Consider the following 25,819-nt stretch of genomic DNA (forward strand, 5'->3'; position numbering starts at 1 on the left):
TGTTTCCAAGGTACTCGAGCTGTGGTGTGGGTCGTCTGGTCCTTTGTGGGCACCGCCCATGCGTACCTGGAAAACACGTCAACCTTCACGAGGAAGTAGAGACATGCATTGGCTGGGCGACTCAGGGAGACGTAATCAATGGTCACCATTTCCATTGGGGCACTAGTTGACACTGGAAGCATTGGTGCATGGGTAAAGGGCACAGGTTTACTCACCACACATTTTTGACATTGAGCAGTCTACATTAAATATCTGCTCTAATTTTTGGCCAGAAGAAACGTCTGCTGTAGGGCAGATAGGGTCTTCTCTGCCCCCATGTGTTGTAGTGGTTTGTGGAAGTGTTTCCATACCTCTTGCCATTTCCCCTCAGGGACAACAATCTGGATGTGATTCTCCCCCGTCCGTTCTTCTTGCTTCTGTCTGACTGTCACCCCCTCTTGTTTTTTGATCAGGTTCCTCTCTTTTGAGCAGGTTCCACTCCTGCAATAAAAGTTTGGTTGGCTGGGGCGATGCTTGCCGTGCTGGGCTGTCCAAGGGCTTGCCCTGGTCTAACAGTGATCCCATTATTCTTGTCGACCTGTTGCCAAACACTCCAAGGCCATGTGTTTGGGGGGGTCCCCCTCTACTGAAGTCCCTCCAACAAACTGGGCCGGGGGTGTCTCACTCGCCTCCTCCTTGCCCTAGAAGTCCTTCTACCGAAGTCCCTCTAATGAACTGGGTCTGGGGTGTCATTTCAGCTCCTTGCTCTGGAAGCCTAGAGAGGACATCGATGTTGATGTTGTGGGCTCCTGGACGGTACTTGATGTTGAACTATTAGTTTTGCCAACTGCGTGGCCCAGCACTGCTTGACTGCCCGGAGGTTGGCTGTATGCAGATGGACAAGCGGGTTATTGTCAGTGTACACAGTGAAATTGGAGCCCCACAGGTAAGGTTTAAACATCTCTGTCACCGCCCATTTCAGTCCCAGCAGTTCCAACTTGAAGGAGCTGTAGTTTTGCTAATTTCACTCGGTTGGGATCAGGCTTCGGCTGCCGTACGTGATGACCTATTCCAGTCCATCCTGCACTTTAGACAAGACAACCCCCAGCCCTCCGGAAGCATCTACATAGAGCCGGAAAGGGAGCGAAAAGTCAGCATATGCCATAACAGGGTGTTGCAAAAGGTTACTTTCAAGGTATCAAAAGCAGACTGACACTCTAGTGACCACTGTACTGGGACCCTGGTTTTTCGTGTGCTGGACCCCTGGTCCTTGAATAGCCTATTGAGAGGATAAGCAATCATGGTGAACTTGGGGATAAATCACTGAGAATACCCTACAAAGACCAGAAACAATTTTACCTGAGTCACTGTGGTAGGGGTAACCCATTCCTTTACGGCTTCGACCTTACCAGGGTCCGGCGTGACACCCTGGGTACCCACAATGTGCCCATGGTAAGTGACCTGCCTCTGGAACAGGTGACACTTCAATGGGTTGTAGTTTCAATCCATGGCTCCAGAGGCGCTCCAACGCTTCTTTCTACCTTTGACAATAACATTGTCAAAGGTAGAAAAGGTAGTAATGGTAGCAATGATTCTCCTGCCTGCTTCCCCAGACACCTTTTCATCAGTCTCTGCTGGCACGTTACACAGCCCGAACGGCATCTGCTCAAAATTCAAAACAGTGGTGAAAGCAGTCTTTTCCCAGTCTCCGGATTCCACCTCCACTTGCCAGTAGCAACTGGTGATGTCAAGAGTGGAGTACCAGGCAGCTTTTTTAAGGGTGGTTAAGGACTCCTCGATCCAGGGGAGGGTGTAGGCAACTTTGTAAGTCACTGCGTTGCACTTTCTGTAGTCAACACAGAAACGCCATGTACCATTCTTCTTCTTGACCAGGACAATAGGTGCAGCCCAAGGGCTAGTGCTTTCACACACCACTCCTCCATCCAGCATCTGCTTCAAAAGGCTGCACAGTTCCTGGTAGAGTGCTGGGGGTTGGGCTGGAACCATGCTCTGCTGGGTGGGGCAGTGCCTGTATGGCCAAAGTCGTCTTCGTGACATGAAAACACCTGGGCCCATTCTGCAGGTCTGAGAGTTGTTCAGCTTGAGCTGGGGTCAAGTCCTTCCCTTCCAGGACATCTGCTGGCAGCGTGTCTACTAACACAGCTACTTCTGGGGTAGCACTGGTCACTTCCACCTCTATAGTGTGGGGCCCTTTTGGGTTAAGGGTGATGTCCTTTTCCCCTCTGATCTCCTCTGGATTGATGGAATGGATGGTAGCCGAGGGCTGAGGGAGCTCAACAGGATATGGGTTAACATTCTGTACTCTCACCAGGCATTGGTTTCCTTCAATATGAACCAAGGCCAGAGAGATCTGCCATCCTCCATCCCTTCCACTAGGCCACAATCCCTTCCACTAGGTTTTGTCTCACTCCTTTCTGGTCTCATGACGGTCTAAAACTGAACATGTTGAATGGGAGCGCTCCAAAGAGCTCTCGCCAGCAGGCGGTTATCGCATTCATTCCTAGCGCATTTATTCTTAGTCATCTTGTACCAGGATCACTCCCCGTTCGAGTATCTTCACCCCTCCTATCTCAAAATTCAAGACTGCGTACCCCACTTATGGACAGCCCATTAGCAGCCTTCAAAGTCAACCAGTCGATGTCCTCGGTAACACCATTTCTGGTTTTGGATCCACTTCTGAATGAAAGATTCACTGAACAGTGGTACTTGAGATCCCGTGTCTGCTCATACTTTCTCCTCCCATTGCTCCATGTTAGTGGGCACGGGGGTTGCCCTTCTCTGGGTGGTCTCCAACCGCAGCACACTGAGCCTCCCCATGGATGTCTGGCCACCTCCTTCCAAGTTATGGCCCTCCTGGGTGGCATCTGAAAATTACATATAGGGTTATGACAAAGTTGTTGGTGAAGTTCTTGACGAACCGGGTGTCTAAGGATTCCCCTGTCTTTTGCTCCACTCTTTTTGCCAGCTCCTTCAGGCGAAGGGTGTAGCCGCTGTAGCCGCCATTTCGCCCAAAAATGTGCTACTGGTGAACCTGGTGTACGAGGAACTTAAAAACTAGTGACACATTAGGACTGTCAACAGCGGGCAAGATAAGTAATTCTCTTTTTGCATCCCTTTTCAATGCATGCATTAGACACTCCAGCTGTTGTTGTGGAGTCAGCATTTGTGATCGGATCATAAACTGAATTTGGCCTTGCCATTTTTCATTTGAATCTTCATTATATGACTCTTTAAATTTAGGAACCCATGGCGCTCCCATCATCGATGGTATTAACAGAGTGCTTGGGGGGCTGCATTATTTTGTTCACCTTGCTCGTTCATCAAAGAAGTATTGAGCATCCTGCCAACTACGCCAAATGTCAGATATGGGAAAACTGGGGTTATTTTGTGGCCCAGTGCAATTTTGGAGAGCATGACCAACAACCAGGCAAGTTTCACAATGAGCCATAGTTTATTTAGAAACATTTTGGAAAACGTCTCTTTAAAAGTCTCTTTTCAAAAATAGCAATTCCACTTGCGGAAAACCCATACTTCACCAGTAATCTTAATTTTCACCAGTCAACACTCATGTAGTTGAGTCCGCCCACGGTTGTCAGTTCCTCCACTTTTAGTTAGGGCTTTTCTCCATAGCTCTCCATTGATTCTCTTTCTCTCCACAGGTTCCAGTCTCCGCGAAGGGAGTTTTCAGGTCCATCCTCAGGAAGAAGGCAGTGTAAGTATCCGAGTCAGGTAGGTATCACAGTTCCCCCATATTAATTCCCTTTTGCTTCTATATCTTCATCACATTGTTAGCTCATACCCGGCATAATCATTACAGAAGTAGCTCTGATACGTAAATGATAACTTCGAGGGTGAGAGGAAAAGAGTACTACACTTTAGTTTGTTATTTGTGTTAGGAGCGAAGAGTGTTCAGAGACAGGACTGAATGCGGTCTCTGTGGGTCCTAGGAGAAGGTGGCCACCAGACAGCTGTATGTCCACACTGTTGGATACAGGGAGAGAGGCATGCTCACTGTCTACACACTTCCGTCTTTTAGGGAGTCCTGTTCACTTCGTTCACCTGTGCACAATCAAGAGTAGAAAGAGAGGCACGGAGTAATGTCACTTCTCAATTTGGGTTAGAGTACATCATTGGCAACAAGCTTAATAGATAGCACGTGTGAGAATTTAGGACATGCTTTTTTGGTAGCATACGTGTCATGTTGGTATGAATGATTCGGGAGACAGGCGCAGGAATGCGTAATACTGGTTTTTAAGTTCACCCAAATTACGGCGTGCCGTGTCAAGGCACAGGGACGAAGACCAAACAAACACTATACAAAACACAGGGTTAAAACCCAAACAAAAGAGCGAGGAGTACCTCAAATAAATAACACACGCGCACAATGATTATCACACGGGACGAGACCCGGAATTATCTGCGCAATCCACAATGGCATGAAAGCCAAAACACACAGCACAGGTACTCACACGCTCCAACGGATATAGTAACAATAATCGACCTTATCATGGTGAACAAAGGGCACATATATACAAATACAATCCGTGGGAATAGGGGCCAGGTGTGCGCAATGAAAGTTCCCGAGGGATCCGTGACAATACGTGAGATTTCACACTTCAATTAGTTAAATAAAGGTTACATTTAAAAAATATATATATTATTGAACACGCAGCTCTTGTGAATAGGTTGGCACAGCAAACGTATTTCAAAACGTGAACACAGCAAATGCGGGAGGAAAAAAGGAAGCTGTTCATCACTAGATGACATACAGTCTGTCTGCCTGGGTATGCTGGATCGAATTTGCAGTGAGTTATTGTGAGGTTGGAAATCATTCTAATGTTGCCCGTGTAGCTACTCTAGATATTGCAGAACTTATTTGCATTCCCAGCGACAGTGGTAGCATTGTTTCCATTTTGTGATAAGAACAATCCAACATAGAAATCTCGGTATGTGACGCTCAAAAGTCACAGTGCATTAAATATTCTGTTGATGTCATGATCTATCACAGCAGCCTATTAACGTCTGAATTTGAGAAGTGAAACAGGCTGGGACAGAAACGCATCAACCTCAGAATTGATTTTGCTCGGGAAGATAATTTGAATCTTCTATTTCTCACTCTGTGCCTGCAGAATTTCGTTTGTTCTCTGAAAAACCATTTCACTGCGACACCAGAAAAACTGGGTCTCTCCCAATGTGAAGTGCAGTACATATTAAAATCACAGATGGTGAAAGTGTGCAGCATGTTATTGTATTTGGTGTGATCATTGACTACGGTGCCTAAAGATACAATCTGTAGCCTACATGCTGATCGCCTATGGGTCTGTAGAAGGGTTCAAGGCTTTGGTCCGATCAATCAACAACCTAGCAGCCAACAGTGTCCAAGTCCTTCACTTTACCCGCATTGATTTATGTTAATGATGCTTCAGCATCCAATATCACTATAGCAGCTGCTTTTTCCTCAGGTCATTATTATGCATCCAAACATCAGTGCAGATGACCAGCGAAACAAGGGGAGGACTTGAGCTATTCCCAATGTTGCTGGCTCTGGGAACATTGAGTATGCTGACCTGGTCTTCGTCACTGTAGCTGTCCTAGATTGGGCAAATATTGTATTGGAATACATTTTGGTGAATCTCATCTTTGAAGTTCTGCTTATGTTTTGTGGTCACTTGTGATGCGAAACTAATGTTTTAGCCTACACCAGGGTTCCCCTACTGGCGGGACGATTTTGCTGTTGGTGTTAGACATAAAAGTCTAACACCAACAGTAAATCCTCTACAAGTGATTTTAATTTTGGAAATCTGTTCGAAGGTATTCCCACACATAATAGAGAGATATATGTGATCATATACAAATGTAAACAAGGATTGAAGTGATTATGTTTTGGTCAGATATTATGATATCTGTTTGGGTTTCTTGCTGTACATTTTTGCAATCTCCAAATGATTTATAGTTATGTTCTGCCCATTGACCTTCCACTCAGGAACAAATTGTCCCACGGCTGAATCTAGTTGGTGATCCCTGGCCTGCACTAATCCATGCTGTTGTAACTTACATTATAGGAGCCGCAGGTACGATGAAGATGTCTAAAGGTTGCTACATGCTTCACACCGTTGATCGGCGTGCATGCATGTGCAAGGGCTGAGTCCGTTTTTTGGGGGGCAGTGCACACTTTTGTCCACATCGTTGTTGTGTTTCCACCCAGAGAGGAAGTCTGCCTAGTGTAAATCTACTAGGGCCTCGGGCAGCCAGAGTAGCTGACCAAGCAAGATAGGCCTTGTGTAGTGGATATCCACTAGGGGGAGCCGAGGCACTCCTTGACAGTAGCTAGCGACAACATTTGAAGTTTCAGATCCAGTGTTATATGCTTTTTTGTTGACAAATACTAGCTAGCTACATGTCTGGCTAGTCTGGTGTTCTATGCTTTTCAACGCTACTGTTTAGCCAAAGAAGCAGAACCAAACATGTCTCTCTATGAATTGCAATTGATACAGCTTGAACTGCTCTTACTACTCAGTAGGTGAAAAAAAATACAACGGAGAAAATTTGCCCACTGAACACGGCAAGAGAGGACGATGGAGAATACATATGTAATCTCCATTATAAACACCAGCTCTGGGCTCCCTCCCATATTCACACCAATTAGTTTTTACTTTACTTTTTGTATAATTTGCAGGCCATTTAATAGCACACCAGTAACCATCCTCAATACATTTTCTGACTTCCAACTTGTGTCTACTTTCGTAATGCTAGACAAATATCAGGCACTACTTTTATGTTATCATTTCCCGCATTGTGAACACAGACTTTTCGAGAAACTTCAATGAACAAAAGCAAACTCGGAAGCTACACGTGTTAATTTCTTACAGATACTTCTTGTAGCGTTACAATTTATGGCGTATACCGTACGTCTTCACCTATAACCCAACGGTTACCATGAATGTTACCACAGGAACGTCTCTGCTGGGGATATGACTGTTACACATGAATGTCTGATACACTTTCTCTTGTTTGTTTGATGATTTCACTTGAAATAGTATGGACTTTCTTGACTGGTATAAAGAGCGAGGCCCTCGTGTGCAGGAGGGAGATGCGGGTATCTTCTCACGAAACAAGTTTGACTCCCAACTCATTGCAGGCCAGCTGCCGCCACCAAGGCGAGTGCTTGCCGGACACCCAAACATCGAGCCCACGTGTCTTTGTGGGAGACGAGGCATTCCTTCTGAGGGTAAACCTGATGCGACCATATCCAGGTAAGATAGCTAAATATTGTACATGTGACTATATCCATATGATGTAAAAAGTATACCAATATAGATGGTGTAGTTATATGGCTCACATAAAAGTGATCTGGCAGGATGGGGGGCCTATGTCCAAAGCAAAGGCTACACAGTTGTTACAGTACACATTCGATAGCCTTCATGTTCCTGTTCAATACTAATGGAAACGCTTCTTTCACTCCAAAGATTCTTCTGTCCTTGAAGCCGCCAAGACGATTTACAACCTACCGCCATTCCCGAGGCAGAATAATTTCAGAGAACTGCTTTGGGATCCTTGCTGCATGTCGGAGGATCCTGAGACGAGACCCCGAGGTTGCCCCAGAGAAAGCTGAGACCATTGTGAAGGCCTGCGCGGCCCTCCAAAAAGACCTTTGATTCACAGACACTGACAACACAGAGGCATCAACACGGTACATCCACCCCACATCCACTAGGGACCTGCATCCAGGAGAGTGGAGATAGGTGGTACAATGTGACCACCCTTTTGTGACAAAAAAACAGAATTGTTACACGCTCCGGAGGGTCCTTTTCTATAGAGTACAATTGGCCTTTACTAGTCTGCGGAAATCCTTTTTGTGTGCTGATATTGGCGCTGGAAGATTCAGGACCATGGACAGCGCCGCGATCAGCACGAAGTGAACCAAAGGACTGCTAGTCGATATCAGCGCCACAAGATTTTAATCCATCAACCACAACCTTTTGCCATATGCGAACTCCAGTGGAGGCTGCTGAGGGGAGGACGACTCATAATAATGGCTGGAATGGAATCAATGGAATGGTATCAATCACCATTCACTCCATTCCAGCCATTATTATTAAACGTCCTCCTCTCAGCAGCCTCCACTGGGAAACTCCCCCCAGTTGCGTGTGGGAGGTTACCAGGACAAGGGCACAGGCAGACCAAAACAAGAGATTAAGACCTGGCCTCACTGATCAATCTTCTTCTCCTCTCTCACATGGCCAACGTCATCCTGGGACTAGGACGGTAATTGAAACGTTTGTTTCATGCTGATGATCTCAGAAAGCTCTCGGTTGTTTTGGTAGTGCGTGTGCAGAGGGACCGTCAGAGTGAGACTGCTGCTGCTGTCCGATGGCTGCTGTCCACAGCTGAGTGTGTAATGGCTTTATTGATCTCTGGGCCTGTGTCGCTGCCTTACCTCTGTCATTACAGGCCCACATTGCCCGGGTATCCTTCCGTACTCCCTGGGTCCTATCTGATCAGTGCACACTCACGCATCTACCGAGTCTCTCTCTCTCTCTCTCGCTCTCGCTCTCTCGCTCTCGCTCTCGCTCTCTCGCTCTCTCTCGCTCTCTCTCGCTCTCTCTCGCTCTCTCTCGCTCTCTCTCGCTCTCTCTCGCTCTCTCTCGCTCTCTCTCGCTCTCTCTCGCTCTCTCACTCACTCACTCACTCACTCACTCACTCACTCACTCAAGTTGCAGCCATTTGGGTTGTATTTGCGTTGTAATTGTGTGTGGAAACCTGGTGTGATAACCAGTGCACGTCCCAGGTCAAAATACCATTTGAAGACACTTCCCACATTGCCGATGATTGTTTAAATCTTATAAAAGTCTATTGACTTGAAGTAGAACCAGAAGCACCACTATGGTATTTCATGTTGTTGCCGGGTCACTTACGTGGAGATATAATAGAAAGTACTAGTGACATCATGTTGAATAAATGATAGGAAGTACTGTATCATGGCACTGAAAGTGCCACAGCGGAGAGAAAGGTGTTACTGAATAGCGCCACCGTTGTCCATTTGCTCTACACGTTATCGTGGCTGTTAGGTGGTGCAGAGCACAATTACGTTTACATCATTGCCACTGTTCGGTTTAGATTTATTCTCTCCATTACACTCACCCTCTTCCCCCAACACCCAAATGCTCCATCACTCCTCAATTTCCTTTGTAATATCAGCAGGCTCTCAAAGAGACATGTAATCTGTTGATTATAAATCAACAAGATGGAGGGTTTGGTGGAATTTTCTCACATATATTGAGCCAGGGGCAGTGTTGTGACCTACCTAGCAGGTTTATATACAGTGCCTTGCAAAAGTATTCATCCACCTTGGTGTTTTTCCTATTTTGTTGCATTAACCCTGTAATTGAAATCGATTTTTATTTGGATTTCATGTAATGGACATACACAAAACAGTACAAATTGGTGAAATTAAATTTAAAAAATAACCTGTTTCAAAAAATTCAAAAAAACTGAAAAGTGGTGCGTGCATATGTATTCAGCCCCACAGAACATCCCACAGAGCACCATTGAATCCATTATTAAAAAATGGAAAGACTCACGGACCAGGCAAAGAGGGCATTAATCAGAGAGGCAACAAAGAGACCAATGATAACCCTGAAGGAGCTGCAAAGCTCCTCAGCGGAGATTGGAGTATAGGACCACCTTAAGCCGTACACTCCACAAAGCTGGGCTTTATGGAAGAGTGGCCAGAAAAAGCCATTGCTTAAAGAAAAAAATTGGTGTTCACCAAAAGACATGTGGGAGACTCCCCAAACATATGGAAGATGGTACTCTGGTCAGATGAAACTAAAATTGAGCTTTTTGGCCATCAAGAAAACGCTATGTCTGGCGCAAACCCAACCCCTCTCATCACCCCGAGAACACCATCCTCACAGTGAAGCATGGTGGTGACAGCATCATGCTGTGGGGATTTTTTTCATCGGCAGGGACTGGGAAACTGGTCAGAATTGAAGGAATGATGGATAGCGCTAAATACAGGGAAATTCTTGAGGGAAACCTGTTTCAGTCTTCCAGAGATTTGAGACAGGGACGGCGGTTCACCTTCCAGCAGGACAATGATCCTAAGCATACTGCTAAAGCAACACTCAAGTGGTTTAAGGGGAAACATTTGAATGTCTTGGAATGGCCTAGTCAAAGCCCAGACCTCAATCCAATTGAGAATCTGTGGTATGACTTAAAGATTGCTGAACACCAGCGGAACCCATCCACCTTGAAGGAGCTGGAGCAGTTTTGCCTTAAAGAATGGCCAAAAATCCCAGTGGCTAGATGTGCCAAGCTTATAGGGACATACCCCAAGAGACTTGCATCTGTAATTGCTGCAAAAGGTGGCTCTACAAAGTATTGACTTTGGGGGGGGTGAATAGTTATTCACGCTCAAATGTTCTGTGTTTTTGTGTTATTTCTTGTCTGTTTCACAAGAAAAAATATTTTGCATCTTCAAAGTGGTAGGCATGTTGTGTAAAACAAATGACATAAACCCCACAAAAATCAATTTTAATTCCAGGTTGTAAGGCAACAAAATAGGAAAAATGCCAAGGTGGGTGAATACATTCGCAAGCCACTGTAGTTACATCACAATGCTGATGTCATATATATGCTATTCTCTCTTGTGGTGTAGTTCATTGTACAATGATTTGGAATGGTCATCTAAAAGTCTGTCGTTGCATGCTCAAACGTGGATACAGCACACAAACCTAATGCTTTCTAATCAGACTGAGCCATGATAGCTCACAATCACCATAGAAATTTGTCCAGCATAAGAAGATAATTGATCAATCAAAATAGTGACTGGGGGGGGGGGGGGGGGGGGGTTGGGATAGAGCTCTCATCTCATCATCCTAAAATCTGTGTATGTGCGCTTTGCTCTCTGCCAGAAGCTGCTTAACATTTTCAGATACTCATATACAAACCACTCTAAACCAGCGTAGACTAGAGAGAATGCAGGAAAGCTTCTGTGCGCCCATGACAGCATAGCCATTTGTCGCAGTGTGCCACACTGTGTTAGCATCTCGTGCCGCCACCCTCTTACAATTGAGAAGAGCTCTGTCTCTTTTCCTTTTTCTCTCTTCACTCTTTTTGTCCTCCTCCCTAGATCCCTGTCTTTAAAAAAAACCATAACAGTCAAACTAATAATAAGTCGGAGTTGACAGCGTTGAAGAAGCAAAAGAGACAAGGCCTATTAATGTTAATGCGTCTGTCGTTAAATCTCTTTGTTTACCCGAAACAAGTCTTTCCTGCGTCAGACAAACAAAGAGAGCCACATCATGCGGGATTTATTTCTACAGGAATAAATTAGAGAACAGACCCATACATTATGAATGTCCAGACCCACAAGTCATCAAGACGCAGAGATATTAATGAGGAAACGGCACCACGGGGAAGACAACTTAGCCACAGGCCAGGCTGAATCTTGTTTTGATGACTAACCCACGTCTCACATTTCTAATTACAGGATTGTCTAATTCATCAAGTAGTTAAACGAATCACTCTATTGACTGGGTGTGGTTGGCTGGACTGCAGATGAACCAGAGATATGTATTTATGCTATTGAATAATCCCCAAGTGTTATGGATATTCGATGATAATCGTTAATATGGGCAATCAATCAGGGGTTTAGGATGGAGTCCTTCAAAGAACGACAAAATAATTACTTTTTGTCGAACGGAAGCGATGCGATTTCTTCATGTTGAAGAATCCCCGCTGACAGGACATTGTCATTCTTATTAAAGACAGATCATGTATTTAAACAGCAGAGACTGATAATGGTATGTCAGTGGTATGTCAGTGACACTAAATTAGCCTGTTATTGTTTCTAGCAAGTGTGCGTGTGTGTGTGTGTGCTTGAGTGTGCATGCCAAAGCATTTCTAGAGCCCCTTGTCTCCTGTGTGCTTCATCTGCAGTGCCACAAGCCAGCCATCCCTGTACAGGTAACGTCATCTGACTGGGGAAAATGAACACCACAGTGAATCAATGCTAACCTCCGCTCCCTGCACGTCGGTCTTGTTTCCCATGAGGCTGAGCACATCGCTGGCACGTATCCTCTCTCCTGTTGTCATTCCAAGGGTGCTCCATTCACCCCCACAATGGGACTGGATCCACGTGGAGAGTCACCAGAACACGTGGGGCCTCCTTTCAATTAACATGATTCGGGTAGCAAAATGACGGTGTGGTTAGTTGCAACTCAAGGTACACTACACTCCAGACAGGTTTGTGTACTGACTATGCATGAGAATGGGAAACTGCAGCAGTGTAACTCTGCAGGATTGGTGATGATGGGTGGGGAGGGAAAGCCATGTCAAATCCCTTGATCCTTGATTAGCCTCGGATGACAAATTGCACCCGCAATTTGGCGAGCCGGGAAGGAAGAGCTGACATCAACTGCAACGAAAGAGGCAGATACTTGAGAAGAATGGGTGCATGGGGAGAGGAGGCTGGTGCTGGAGATAAATGAGGGGAGATTGGGAGGAGGGAGGGAGAGAGAGGGAGGGTGCAGAAAGGAGAGAGAGAGAGAGAATGCAAAGAGCCAAAGAGGAGAGTCTGATGTGAAGAGCAGAGGAGCTGGCAGTGTTGACAACGCAGCGAGACAGAGAGGGGTTGGAGAAGGGCACCCGCCGCCGCCACCGCCGTGACTACACTCCGTTCGACACCATGACAACCGTAGCAAATGCACGGCGAGCCCCCGGCCCTGCCGCCCCGCCAATCAGGGGGGAGCGAGTGGCGCGCGGCAAGCTGTGAGGGGAGAGACGCAGCACAGGATAGCAGAACAGAGGTAGAACACCCCAGACCCCGCTACTTACACAGAGAGAAGATACCCAGTCATTTCCCTGCCTCTTACCTGAACACTGGATGCCAGAGTAAATCTCTTGGATAATCAGCTTTGCTCTTGTTCTTTTCCCCCACAGTGGGGAGGAGTGTAAGGATGGAGATACTGATTGTAACAGGACCACCCAATCACTATTACAACCTAGGAGCTACCAGAGTGGTGGGGGGAAAAAAACGCAAAGAAAAAGACAATGTAGAAAATCTGCATCCGGTAAGTTTGCCATTATCTTTTCAACGTAAACATTGCATCTCCATAGTCAAACTAAGTATGAGCCAGACTCCAGGGTGGACGGTGGGATTTGTGTGTGCCGTTCCCTCTCTGACACACCGGAGACGATGGCACAGTTGTACATATTTAGTCTGCAGGAGATAAGTCAGCTGTGTTTTAACTAAATGCACAATTCGTGCGGAAAGGACTCATCTGCAACGGGGAAAAATGGGATGTAATTCTAGTTGAAATGGAGTGTGCATCTCTGTGGAAATCATCAGCCCTGTTTTACTGATACATCGCATACTTGCTGAGATATACAGTAAAGGGGCGTCATCTATACTCATTTCCCAGTAAGCCTTTCCTACCACAGACAAGAATCCCACTCACTGTAAAAACACCACGATGTGTTGAGGGGTTTTTAAGCATGTGTTCAGCCAGGCGTTTGGCACATTGTGCTTCTTTCAACAGGGACACGGTCCCTCCCAGGAACTTTAACATGGCTTGTCCTCCACCTTTTAAATGGACAGAAACACAATTAAACACAGTGCTGGCCTGTGACACAGCGATTGGACCTGCATGTTATGATTTGTTAAAGGCCACCGAGACACCGCATAGATTTATGGACAGATGGAAGATATATACAGAGGGACAGACAGAATTTCTCCTTTCTAATGCACATGATCAAACTAGGAGGTGTGGTAGTGTGCCCTTAGCAAGCCCTAATCTAATATTGCTGCGCAGCACTGAAGAAAACAATCACACATCATGTCCTTTTTCTTCCCCTAATCTCCTCTTCCTTCAGTGCAGGATATTCAAAGTTCTCAGAACAGATAAAGAATTGTGAACATATGAATTAGCGCTGACGAAACGTGTTTATTTTAGGGCGGCTGGTAGCCTAGCAATCAGAGCGTTGGGCCAGTCACCCGAATGGTTGCTGGTTTGAATACCTGAGGAAACAAAGTGGCAAATCTGTCGATGTGCCCTTGAGCAAGGCACTTAACCCTCATTTCCCCCAGGGGTGCTGTACTACTATGGCTGACCAGGTAAAACAACCCATTTGACAGTACCTAGCTGATGTGACAATAAAACATAATTCATCACTATGTATAAAATATAATATATGTCTTCACATGTTTTTTTTTCTCTCCAATTTTTGTCTACCCAATTCCTTCCTGTGTATTGTTAGGGCCACGTCTAAATTCATCTTTAATGATCGCAGTGCGCATATGCCATGGTATCTTCTGGATGATTCCACAGGAAATGCAGTCATGCACACACACAGCATGGAGAACAGGTCAGAAAGAGGAGCAGACTAAAATATCCACGTCTGTTACCCGTCAAAAGAGACATAACAGCAACGTGCTTCAGGGTTGTATTACGCAAATTGTACGATCCAATGCTGCAGTCTCACTCCATCCATCTGTGTGCCTTGGGTGTGCTTTGAAGTCCCACCTGTGGTTCCGCACCTCAGACCCACTTTGAATCCTACCCTCAAAACAAGACGCGTGTTAAAAACCAAAGATGATGCCGCGTACTGTAATTCGTTCCTCATTGTGAATACGGTAGGTGGTGCAGGAGGAATCAAATGTTCAGGCTTTAGTGTTTCTAAGAAACAAGTCCCTCTGTCATAATTCGGGGTTGGATGCACCACACAGAGTTCTGGGGTTTGTGGATGGCAAATGAACCCAACGGTGGGTGACGATTAGAGAAAGGAGGGTTCGGAATAACTCAAGTCTGTCTGGGGAGGAGTATTAGCATTGTGGTAATAATAATTAGAGTCCTTGTTGACAGCACAGAGGATACAATCTGGCTAAATACCAGCTTTGTGTCTCTCACACAGTTGATGGGCTGGGAGACACAACATCCCAGGTGTAGGGAGTGTGGACGAGTCACACGTAGTCAAGTGGGAGATTACAATTTCTCACAGTGCTGCTAGTGGATTCCATCTCACTCTCTCGCTCTCTCTCTCTCTCGCTCTCTCTTATTTATATATATATATATATATATATATATATATATATATCACGCCTGGGCTGTAGTAAACAAGCCCCTTCCCTCCAATTAGCATTTCCTCTAAGTGATGTGTTTTCTGTGTCTGCTTCAGTATTAAAAGCACAGTCAGTGTTGGTGCACATCTCCAATCCAAAATCAAATCTAGAGTCGGCTTTCTATTCCGGAACAAAGCCTCCTTCACTCACGCCGCCAAACTTACCCTAGTAAAACTGACTATCCTACCGATCCTCGACTTCGGCGATGTCATCTACAAAATAGCTTCCAATACTCTACTCAGCAAACTGGATGCAGTTTATCACAGTGCCATCCGTTTTGTTACTAAAGCACCTTATACGACCCACCACTGCGACCTGTATGCTCTAGTCGGCTGGCCCTCGCTACATGTTCGTCGTCAGACCCACTGGCTCCAGGTCATCTACAAGGCTATGCTAGGCAAAGTGCCGCATTATCTCAGTTCACTGGTCACGATGGCTACACCTACCCGTAGCACGCGCTCCAGCAGGTGTATCTCACTGATCATCCCTAAAGCCAAAACCTCATTTGGACGCCTTTCCTTCCAGTTCTCTGCTGCCTGCGACTGGAATGAATTGCAAAAATCTCTGAAGTTGGAGACTTTTATCTCCCTCAACAACTTTAAAAATCTGCTATCCGAGCAGCTAACCGATCGCTGCAGCTGTACATAGTCCATCTGTAAACTACCCACCCAATTTACCTACCTCACCCCCATACTGCTTTTATTTATTTACTTTTCTGCTCTTTTGCACACCAGTATCTCTTCTTGCACATGATCATCTGATGATTTATCACTCCAGTGTTAATCTGCTAAATTGTAATTATTCGATTTATTGCCTACCTCATGCCTTTTGCACACATTGTATATAGATTCTCTTTTTTATACCATGTTATTGACTTGTCTATTGTTTACTCCATGTGTAACTCTGTGTTGTTGTCTGTTCACACTGCTATGCTTTATCTTGGCCAGGTCGCAGTTGCAAATGAGAACTTGTTCTCAACTAGCCTACCTGGTTAAATAAAGGTGAAATAAAATAAAATAAATCTGCCTGCGACACACACACACACACACACACACACACACACACACACACACACACACACACACACACACACACACACACACACACACACACACACACACACACACACACACACACACACACACACACACACACACACACATATACACACACACACACACACACACACAGAGAGAGAGAGGACTGATTGCTAGACTTCTGCACTGGCTCCCTATTGTGGAGGGGTTTACATGTTGTTGCCTACGATTTGCTCTCTCAGACTCCGAGTCAAAGTACAAAACACATCTGTCTTTTGCTCCGCTCTCCAACCAATGGCCTTTGAAGCTGCACATTCTAGTGTTTCTCTCTCATGTTATTACTGATTTGATCATTTTATGAAAGACATCAGGCTAACATCATGAGGACATTTTCATCGTATTGACTTCGCTGAATTTAAAATGAATGTCGTTTGGACAGTAGTTGTCAACCTCACTGCCACTCGGGACACAGACATCGACAACGGATCTCCTTCACTCCCAGATGTGTAGTTCTCACCATGGTAACAGAGCCAGAAGTCTCACTCTCCGACTGTCCAGTTGACCATCGATTGACAAACTTGAACACAGTCGAAGGCAGTACCTGGAAAACAGGTTTACATTTTTTACTGTTTTGAACATTCTTTAACTTGATGTTCACGTCTTTGATTGGCTAGGCTCCTGTGACATGTCCTGAATTGTGTTTATAGTATTGAGGTCAGTGTTGCCGTACCAGACCTGTCCACACCCCTGTGGACTTGCTTTTCTCACCACCCTCTCCTCTTCAGGCTTAGGTCACCATTTAAAATGACAGATTGTGAAGAAATCCTTATATGCAAATAGAGTTGCAAGTGCTTTATTTGAACAGAAAACGAAACCTCCCTAATTATGTCACACTCTGCTGGATTTCCAATCAGCCTGAGCCTCCCTACAGCTCTACTGTACTGGTGCAGTGGAGGACGCCCCAGCCTTCAGCAGCTCTAATGCGTTTGCTCTATGGCAACCGGTTGATGAGGCGCCAGGTATCCAGCCCCCAACGGAACGAGCCGAACCGGAGTACCTCTGCATTATTCATCCTGTGTGTGCATGGCCAGCGGCTCCTCTCCCTCCCTGCTCCTCCTCACCTTGCCTCGCAGAGGAAGACCAAGAGGAGACAGAAATAAAGAACTACCGCGGGGCCAAGTGTTGATCTTAAGTATGGATGCTAGTTTGCATGTCAGGAGAAGGCTCTTATGCAAGCTAATCAATGAGCGCAATGCTTCTTTTATCACCGGGCATAGCAATGAAGCATCGGCACGGAATATCCATGTCCTCTCCATGGGTTCCCTTCACCCCCCCCCCTTATAGCAGTGGATGGTCCACAGATACCGCCTCAGGCCTTGCACATCATCAGACCATGCTGCACATTTTCATCGAAGTTTCCTCGCTCCTCCATCTTCAAATGACTCCATGTTTAGTTCTTATATCACACAACACTAGTGCACTACCCACATACAGAGCCCGAGCCCGAGCAGTGAGTGTACGGGCAGGCAGGGCCACTCTAGCAGCTCACAAGACTTCAGAAGTACACTGAATCCGTGCTGTTAACCATTACATTACAGAGCACCCACAGGTTTGGACGCCCACAGCTTGTTCCATTACACTCCATCATCTCTTTCATCTCCCCCTGCTTCACGCATCATGCACTGCTAATAGAATATCCTTGTTTGTTTTTTTAAACAATCAAGTCACTTTCATATGAAACTGTGGTGTGTTGGTATATAGAGCTCTTAGTGATTAAATATATAGTTGACATGTTTGAAGCAGCACTCCCCTCAGTCTTGTTGTTGGTTGAAACGCACGAGAGAGAGAAGAAAAAAAAACTCCCCGAAAAGCCAATACATTGTAGGCTATTTGTTTTGCGGTGAATATAATTTGTTGTGGTGCAGGTGTGTGCAACAGTCAGCAGAGTAATGAGAAGCTGTGCAAATCAGTGACATGAGGTGAGGTCGTTGACTGGATCAGCACCGGCTATTATCAAAGCTCCCAAATAAACGTTCACCAAATGTAAACACCAATGTAGCCAAGGTAAACAAGCGATAACCTCTGATGGCGGCATATTTCATATCATCTGACAAAGTGACACACTGCTCAACTCAGCTCAGCCATAGACCAATGTAGCATCCATTGGATGTGGCACTGATTTAATCCAAATCATTCGCAACGCAAACGCCATAGCCTTTCACGACGGATTTACAATTCTTCCCATGCGTGGCGCACAAACACACGCACACATAATGATATTATTATGTGAAATATTATTACACACACATATATAATAAGGTTCTAACAAAATGTTCACGTTACAGTGTTTCGTCTTTTTTTCATCCAACTTTTAACCTAAATCTAATGTCATGGTGACATCTTTTGTTGATTTCACGTTGCATTCGTGTTAGTTGACAACTCAACCAAATGTAAATCAAAAATAGACTTGTGCCCCAAGTCTGAGTAGAGAGTGTTGATTGGTGGTGACATTTTGGACGGGTGGACAGTCCAGTGCTGGCTGTTTGCCTGCCTGACGGCTGGCAGTGAGGGAGATGGTGGTTGCCTTGCCTGTCATGAATAAAGTCACATCTTGTATGCTGTGTGATGCCTCTGTCTGGTTAAGACTTTCATTGTGGTTGACCTTCCATTCTTCGAGCCCTCCAAACAGCTCCTTGCATTATAGTTCCAACTTGGAGAATTGTTTGGGGTGCAGTATAGTGGTGTCCATTTGTGGCGTTGTTTTTGCTGGCTAGCTGGCTTTGTTCGGTCCAAGGGATGCGAGCCCCAAATTATGAGGATACGCCTTAATCATGTGGACTTTCCCCCGGGCGGTAGCCACACAACATGTTTAGGGAATACGCATGCACAAAATATGAAATCGGCTCAGGCTACTTCAAGATAGGCAAAGCAGCGACGCCTATACTGACCCTGCCATTAACAGTGACTGGAGTCAGGAAAGGCTGCATGCATCAAGGATTTTTAATGCATTCGAATGGATGGAAAGAAAGGAATGAATACCCTTTATTTATTTATTTTTGTTACTGGTCCAATATCAATTTCAATTCAAATATGCAGTTTATATAACATGTACCACATGGGCTGCCACTTCAAAAATAAATATAAGAAATACATACAGAGAACTGATCAAAAATTATTTTGTAATAGTAAACTTGATATGTAAAGAAAAATAAAGAAAAAGAGGTCGGCCCACACCCCCAACTCCACCCTACCCCGCCTAGCAACACAGGTTGGTTGTCAATCCCCACGCCCCCATATCTGCCCACACCACCCTTCCCACCCCCTCACCACTTATCCCTTATCCCCTTGTTCCTTGACTAGCACCGTTAATTCTCGCTGTCGATAATTCTAATGTTACAACTTCTAATAGTAAATGTATCCCCTGGCGAATTGGGAGAGAGTGGGCCCATCTAAGAGCCAACGATTTCATCATAACATTTTTACTTTGTGTTAAATACAGTCTGTGAACAAACTTAGAATGGATAAATTGATGGCTCGGAATTTAGGATGCCAAGGTCATATATTCATATATTAGATCATTTTGAGCATACTTTTTTAATGGCTAGCTCAGGATATAAGCTTTCCAAACTTTGTGTATATAATATAGAGCTCAGTCCTTTCGGGGGATCATTTATTTTGAAATCCCATCGTTGGATTGGTTCGGTGGTTGGGTTTCAAAATATTTGAGATTTTAAACATGAAAAGCGCAAGAATCCTTGATTTAAAAAAAAACATTAGATAACAGAACCTTTTCTATATAATAACGTTTTTTTAGTTTTTTTTGTAACAGCTTAAAAAAAAATATATATATATTATCGCTGGGTATGCACTGCATACCCTGCCAACCCTGACTTGCATGTCACTGGTGCACATGGACAGGTAGGTTCAATAACATAACTCAGTCTGTAGCCTAATATCACCCATTACTTTACCACCCTGGTCACAACATTAACTGCGGAGGTGAACATTTACTGTGGACACAATCATCCTTCAAGATGAATGTGGTATAGTTATGCAAGGACCACTATGCTATAAGATGACACACAATAGATAACGAGGAGTCATTTAGTTTCGTTTTTACGATGACTAACAATTTTCTTTTGCCCTCAACACTATAATTGAAGTAGAGGACAGATTATATAATGCAGACATCATCTAGATTCTTCCCGGGGACGACAGCATCATGGGCTAACCACAAGGATGCTCACAGCGATGCTCAAGAGGCTCTAAAACAAAGACAATACCTGTATGGGCAACTTGAAAAGGTCCAAATCGTTTGTGTTTTTGTCAGCATATTAACACAGAGCACGGTTTGGTCGCTCCTGGTTGGTCTCGAGTGTACAGTGCCTTCAGAAATTATTCACACCCCTTGACTTTTTGCACATTTTGTTGTGTTACAGCCTGAATCTTAAATGGTTTAAATTTAGATTTGCGTGTCACTGGCCTACACACAATCATCTCCAAGTGGAATTATGTTTTTGAAATCTTTACAAATGAATAAAAAAATGAAAAGCTGAAATGTCTTGAGACAGTAAGTATTCAACCCCTTTGTTATGTCAAGTTTAAATAAGACCAGAAGTAAAAACATTTCTTAAATGTGCACTCGAATGTGCAATAATAGTGTTTAACATGATTGTCGAATGATTACCTCATGTCTGTACCCCACACATACAATTATCTGTAAGGTCCCTCAGTTGATCAGTGAATTTCAAACATAGATTCAACCACAAAGCCCTGGGAGGTTGCCTCGAAAAGAAGGACACCTATTGGTAGGTAGGTACAAACAAATAAAGCAGACATTGAATATCCCTTTGAGCATGGTGAAGTTATTAATTACACTTTGGATGGTGTTTCAATACACCCAGTCACTACAAAGATATAGGTGTCCTTCCTAACTTAGCTGCCAGAGAGGAATGAAACCGATCAGGGATTTCACGATAATGGCTGTGATAGGTAAAAGATGAGGATGGATCAACAGCATTGTAGTTACTCCACAATACTAACCTAAATGACAGAGTGGAAAGAATGAAGCATGAACAAAATTTAAATATTCCAAAACATGCATTCTGTTTGCAATAAGGCACTAAAGTAAAACTGCAAAAAACGTGGCATGGTGGTGGCTGCATCATGTTATTTTTATACTTGTCATCGGTAAGAGCTAAGAAGTTTTTTAGGATAAAAAGAAAAGGAATAAAACATGGTTCAGTCTGCTTTCCAATAGACACTGGGAGACAAATTCACCTTTCAGCAGGACAATAACTTAAAACACAAGGCCAAATATACACTGGAGTTACTTACCAAGACGACATTGAATGTTCCTGAGTGGCCTGGTTACAAGACTTAAATGGCTGTCTAGCAATAATCAACAACCAATTTAACCGAGCTATAATAATTTTTTTAATAACAAATTGTACAAAGCTTTTAGAGACTTACCCAGAAAGAGTGCCAGCTCAGGGAGTTGAATACTTACAGTATCTAATCAAGATATTTATTTATTTATGGGAAAAAATTCTAACGTGTACATTTTTCTTTCGCTTTTACATTACAGAGTAATTTGTGGAGATCGTTCAGATGTTTTTTTTAAGTATTTAAAAAAAAATCTCACCTTGTAACACAACAAAATGTGGAAAAAGTCAAGGGGTGTGAATACCTTATGAAGGCACTCTATCTGTGTTTGCGTGTGTGCATGAGTGCGTGTGTGTGTGTGTGTGTGTGTGTGTAGTCTCTCTCCGACACTTTCCCTCTCTATCACGGTAAAGCCCTGTCTCATTCAAGTAAAATAAATATGTTGGATACATCATGGACCTGTGAACCCAGAAGTCCCTTCAGAGGCATAACTCTGTTGTTTATTTGTAACAGCAAGCTCTGGAATAACTATCTGTCAATGGGGGGGGGGGGGGGGGGGGGGGGCATGGACATCATGGACTACGCAGTTCATATTTTATATGGGATGTTAACTGACATTGTAAAGGGGGTGACTGATGTAATTGTTTTGAGAGGCTTCAGTCCTCTCCGTTAGGACAGAATGGGGATATGTGCTAAAGATGGGCAGAAGGTTGTCTTTGGCTTGGTTTACTCGCATTTAAGGCCAATTAGTACTCACATTGAAAAACTGTGCGGTCTGTGCACTGCAGCTGCCAGCTTGGTCTGATGAAGAGATAGAGAACAGCATGGGCGTTTCAGCACAGTAAACAGCCGTGCTCGAATGGTGATATCAATTCTTATCATGAAAGAAGAATGCTTTAGCATTAGATTTGATAGCTGCGTTTATTACAATCTCCAGTTTGTGGAAATGGAGGTTGATGTCGGTACTCTGCGGCTTGTCTTGCTAGGTGATATTATACACGTCCCTCCTCGTTGACAGGTGACACAGGAACGCATTTCCAAGGTGACAATTTGTTCGCAAACAAGATCGAACTCTTGCATGCCTCCTCAAGATGCCTTGCCAAGAATGTCTCTGTCTGTTTGGAGTGGTCCAGTCCAATATGCAGGGAATGTAATACTGGTGTAACAAGGACACCAGCAGGTCAAACACAGTTGTATTGATTAAGTCAATGGTTGGTTCGATTACCACTTGAAGTGATCAGGGGCTTACGAGCTTGGCTTCTGTGTGGACATATCCACCCTCTCTGGCTGACCAATCCCTTTACTGCGTTTGTCAAATCTAAGTGATTTGAGCAGGTCCCCAGGTATCAGAGGTAGTGACCATCTTGCCAAGGCCATCCCCAGGAGATTAAGCTCCCACCAGCAGCACTTAAACCCAGCCATCCACACACTGCAGAAAATACAGTGGGAGAGTGTTTTATCACCCGTGACTCAGCTTGGAGTGGACCCATATCTCCTGCAGTGCCCCTGAAGCAGGGGGCTCACTCATGCAAGACCAGGCTGAGGGAAAAGCAAGCACAGTCCTCATGTGCTCAAAGCACAGTCCTCATGTGTTCTAACTTCCCTTCCATCCATGGTGTTTCAGCGTAGTGCCTCCACTCCCTCCCCATGGTGCCATGAATATGGATGTGTCTCAGAAACGGCAGGCCCTGCAGGGCTGTGTGGGGCCACAGCAATGGCTCTGGCTGGGTGGGTGGTTAATGAGAACCAGGGTGATGGGGGGGGTGGCAGAGGGGCTAAACTAGATCTGCCACCTTCTTCCCCTCTGCTGTCAGTTTCCTGAAGTTTCCAGTTTCCTGATCAAACAGAGAACCCCGTAGAACGTTTATCCTACTAATACATTCAGCTGTGTGGAGTGACATCAAAGGAGAAGGCTGAAGAAATGACAGAATTACTATGGGTCCAATAGCATGCTTGGAGCAGGAGTGGAACCGTCTATTGTCATGTAAATAGAATAGAAGTCCAAGACAGGAATAAAAACATTGCTCACTGTGCTGTTAATTTGGCAATTCAACACCATTAGGCTATCAACACTAGATTCAGGTGTAATTTGTGCAGAACGAAACTAGAACCCATGCTATTTTTCTTTCGCCCCCAGATTCCAATTCCCCAGTAGGTTGTGAGTGACACTGACCGTGTACACATGATGAATCCCATGGCCCAGCTGTACTACAAGAAGGCGAGCTACTCGCCGTACCGCGACCGCATCCCGCTGCAGATCGTGCGGGCGGAGGCGGAGCTGTCAGCGGAGGAGCGGGCGTACCTGACGGCGGTGGAGAAGGGCGACTATGCCGGGGTGAAGCTGGCCCTGCAGGAGGCGGAGATCTACTACAACATCAACGTGAACTGCCTGGACCCGCTGGGGCGCAGCGCGCTGCTCATCGCCATCGAGAACGAGAACCTGGAGGTGATGGAGCTGCTGCTCAACCACGGCGTGCACGTGGGCGACGCACTACTCTACGCCATCCGCAAGGAGGTGGTGGGCGCCGTGGAGCTGCTGCTGTCCCATCGCAGGTCCAGCAGAGAGAAACAGGTATGTAGGACATTAGGTATAGCACAGGCATATTTCAGCTAGTGGCCCTACAAGGTCCTTATTGTAGCTAAATAAGCATGATTTGACAGACAGGTTTGACCGGTTATGTAAGTTGTACAGGTTAGGCTCTTCCCTGGGCCCATTCAGTAATCCCTTTCCTCCCCAAACCCCTGTTCTCTTCTCCAGGTGCCCAACCTGATGATGGATACTCAGTTCTCAGAGTTTACCCCTGACATCACACCCATCATGCTGGCAGCTCACACCAACAACTATGAGATCATCAAGCTGCTGGTCCAGCGCAAGGTGACCATCCCCCGGCCACACCAGATCCGCTGCGACTGCGTGGCCTGTGTGTCCAGCTCCGAGGTGGACAGCCTGCGTCACTCACGCTCCCGCCTCAACGTCTACAAGACCCTGGCCAGCCCGTCCCTCATCGCCCTGTCCAGCGAAGACCCCATCCTGACTGCCTTCCGCCTGGGCTGGGAGCTGAAGGAGCTAAGCAAGGTGGAGAACGAGTTCCGTCAGGATTACCAGGAACTGTCCCAGCAGGGTTTATAAAGGGCTTATAACAAGTTTATTGCTCTTCCAGGTGGAGAATGAGTTCCGTCAGGAGTACGAGGAGCTGTCCCAGCAGTGTAAGCTGTTTGCCAAGGACCTGCTGGACCAGGCCAGGAGCTCTAGAGAGCTGGAGACCATCCTCAACCACCGCGATGACCTCAGTGAGGAGCTAGACCCACAGGACTGCCGTGACCTGGCCAAGCTCAAACTAGCTATCAAGTACCACCAGAAAGAGGTGAGCTGAGAGGGCCGAGCAGAAGGGGTCTAGTATAGTGAACACTGGTAAACCACCCCCCCCCCCCCCATCCCCCCTAGACAGGTGGGCCCACGGGTCTCCAAAAATGAATAATAATAGCATTTTACAGCTAATAACCTGTCATTCCCCCCACTCCCCAGATAGCATATGAACACGGAGTAAGCCATGGCTAAAGGTTACTTATAGTTTTATCTGCAAAAGGTATTGCACAACTAACTTAATTTGTTTTTATCACTTTACACATTTATTTTGGGATCCCAACCCTGTAAACGTAATTTGCCTCTCCTCGCCGCCTCTTCTCGATTTCCTTTGAGCTTTTTCAAAAGGAGGCGAGAGAAGATGGAGGAGAGAGGACGCAGGATTTGAGCAAACCAATTGAGAAACTCCCCTTTATTGACACTAAATGCAGCCTTCAGTTCACCTCTAACCCTCTCAGAAAAATGTCAACACCACTAAGACCAGTTGTGACTCACATTTGAACTGGGAGACAAGGGGTTAATTTGAGTCGTGGCTTGTGACGTTTCTATTGGTTTTGTTTGACCCAGAGACGAAAGAGGAATCGAGGCATCCTAATCCCTAATTTCTTCTGGTTCAATGGAAGTCTTTCCCTCAATTTTCCAGAGCAGGAAATACACAGCTCTTTTAAACCCCAGGTAGAGGCACACCTGAAACCAATCAAAGCAATAGTCAATTAGCAACAGAAATCACAGTTCAAATCAAAGATGGTGGATAAATGAAGATAGCTCATTCAGGCCGTTTACGATTGAAAAAAAAAATCTTAACGGGGTGGGTCTGCCATAGACACCAATGAGATAGCAGCTTGGTCTGGTCTGCTTAGTTAATGGACTTCCATTGAACCAGAAGAAATTAGGGATTAGGATGCCTCG

The 25,819-nt window shown here is 45.3% G+C and overlaps 1 protein-coding gene across 2 annotated transcripts in view; it reads left to right on the forward strand.

Moving 5' to 3' along the window:
• Positions 1-12,543: 12,543 nt before the first annotated feature.
• The window catches only part of LOC129869097 (short transient receptor potential channel 5-like), a 30,905-nt gene continuing 17,629 nt past the window's right edge, over positions 12,544-25,819 (forward strand). The window contains exons 1-5 of one of the 2 annotated variants that reach the window (XM_055943599.1): positions 12,546-12,812; positions 12,946-13,076; positions 23,684-24,118; positions 24,305-24,622; positions 24,708-24,911. In XM_055943599.1, the coding sequence (XP_055799574.1) occupies positions 23,729-24,118; positions 24,305-24,622; positions 24,708-24,911 (912 nt within the window). In that variant the 5' untranslated portion in view covers positions 12,546-12,812; positions 12,946-13,076; positions 23,684-23,728. Of the gene's footprint in view, positions 13,077-23,683; positions 24,119-24,304; positions 24,623-24,707; positions 24,912-25,819 lie in introns of both variants that reach the window. The other variant, XM_055943600.1, reaches the window with a different exon arrangement.

This window comes from Salvelinus fontinalis, chromosome 13, assembly GCF_029448725.1.
Source record: "Salvelinus fontinalis isolate EN_2023a chromosome 13, ASM2944872v1, whole genome shotgun sequence".
NCBI classification, from domain to species: domain Eukaryota; kingdom Metazoa; phylum Chordata; class Actinopteri; order Salmoniformes; family Salmonidae; genus Salvelinus; species Salvelinus fontinalis.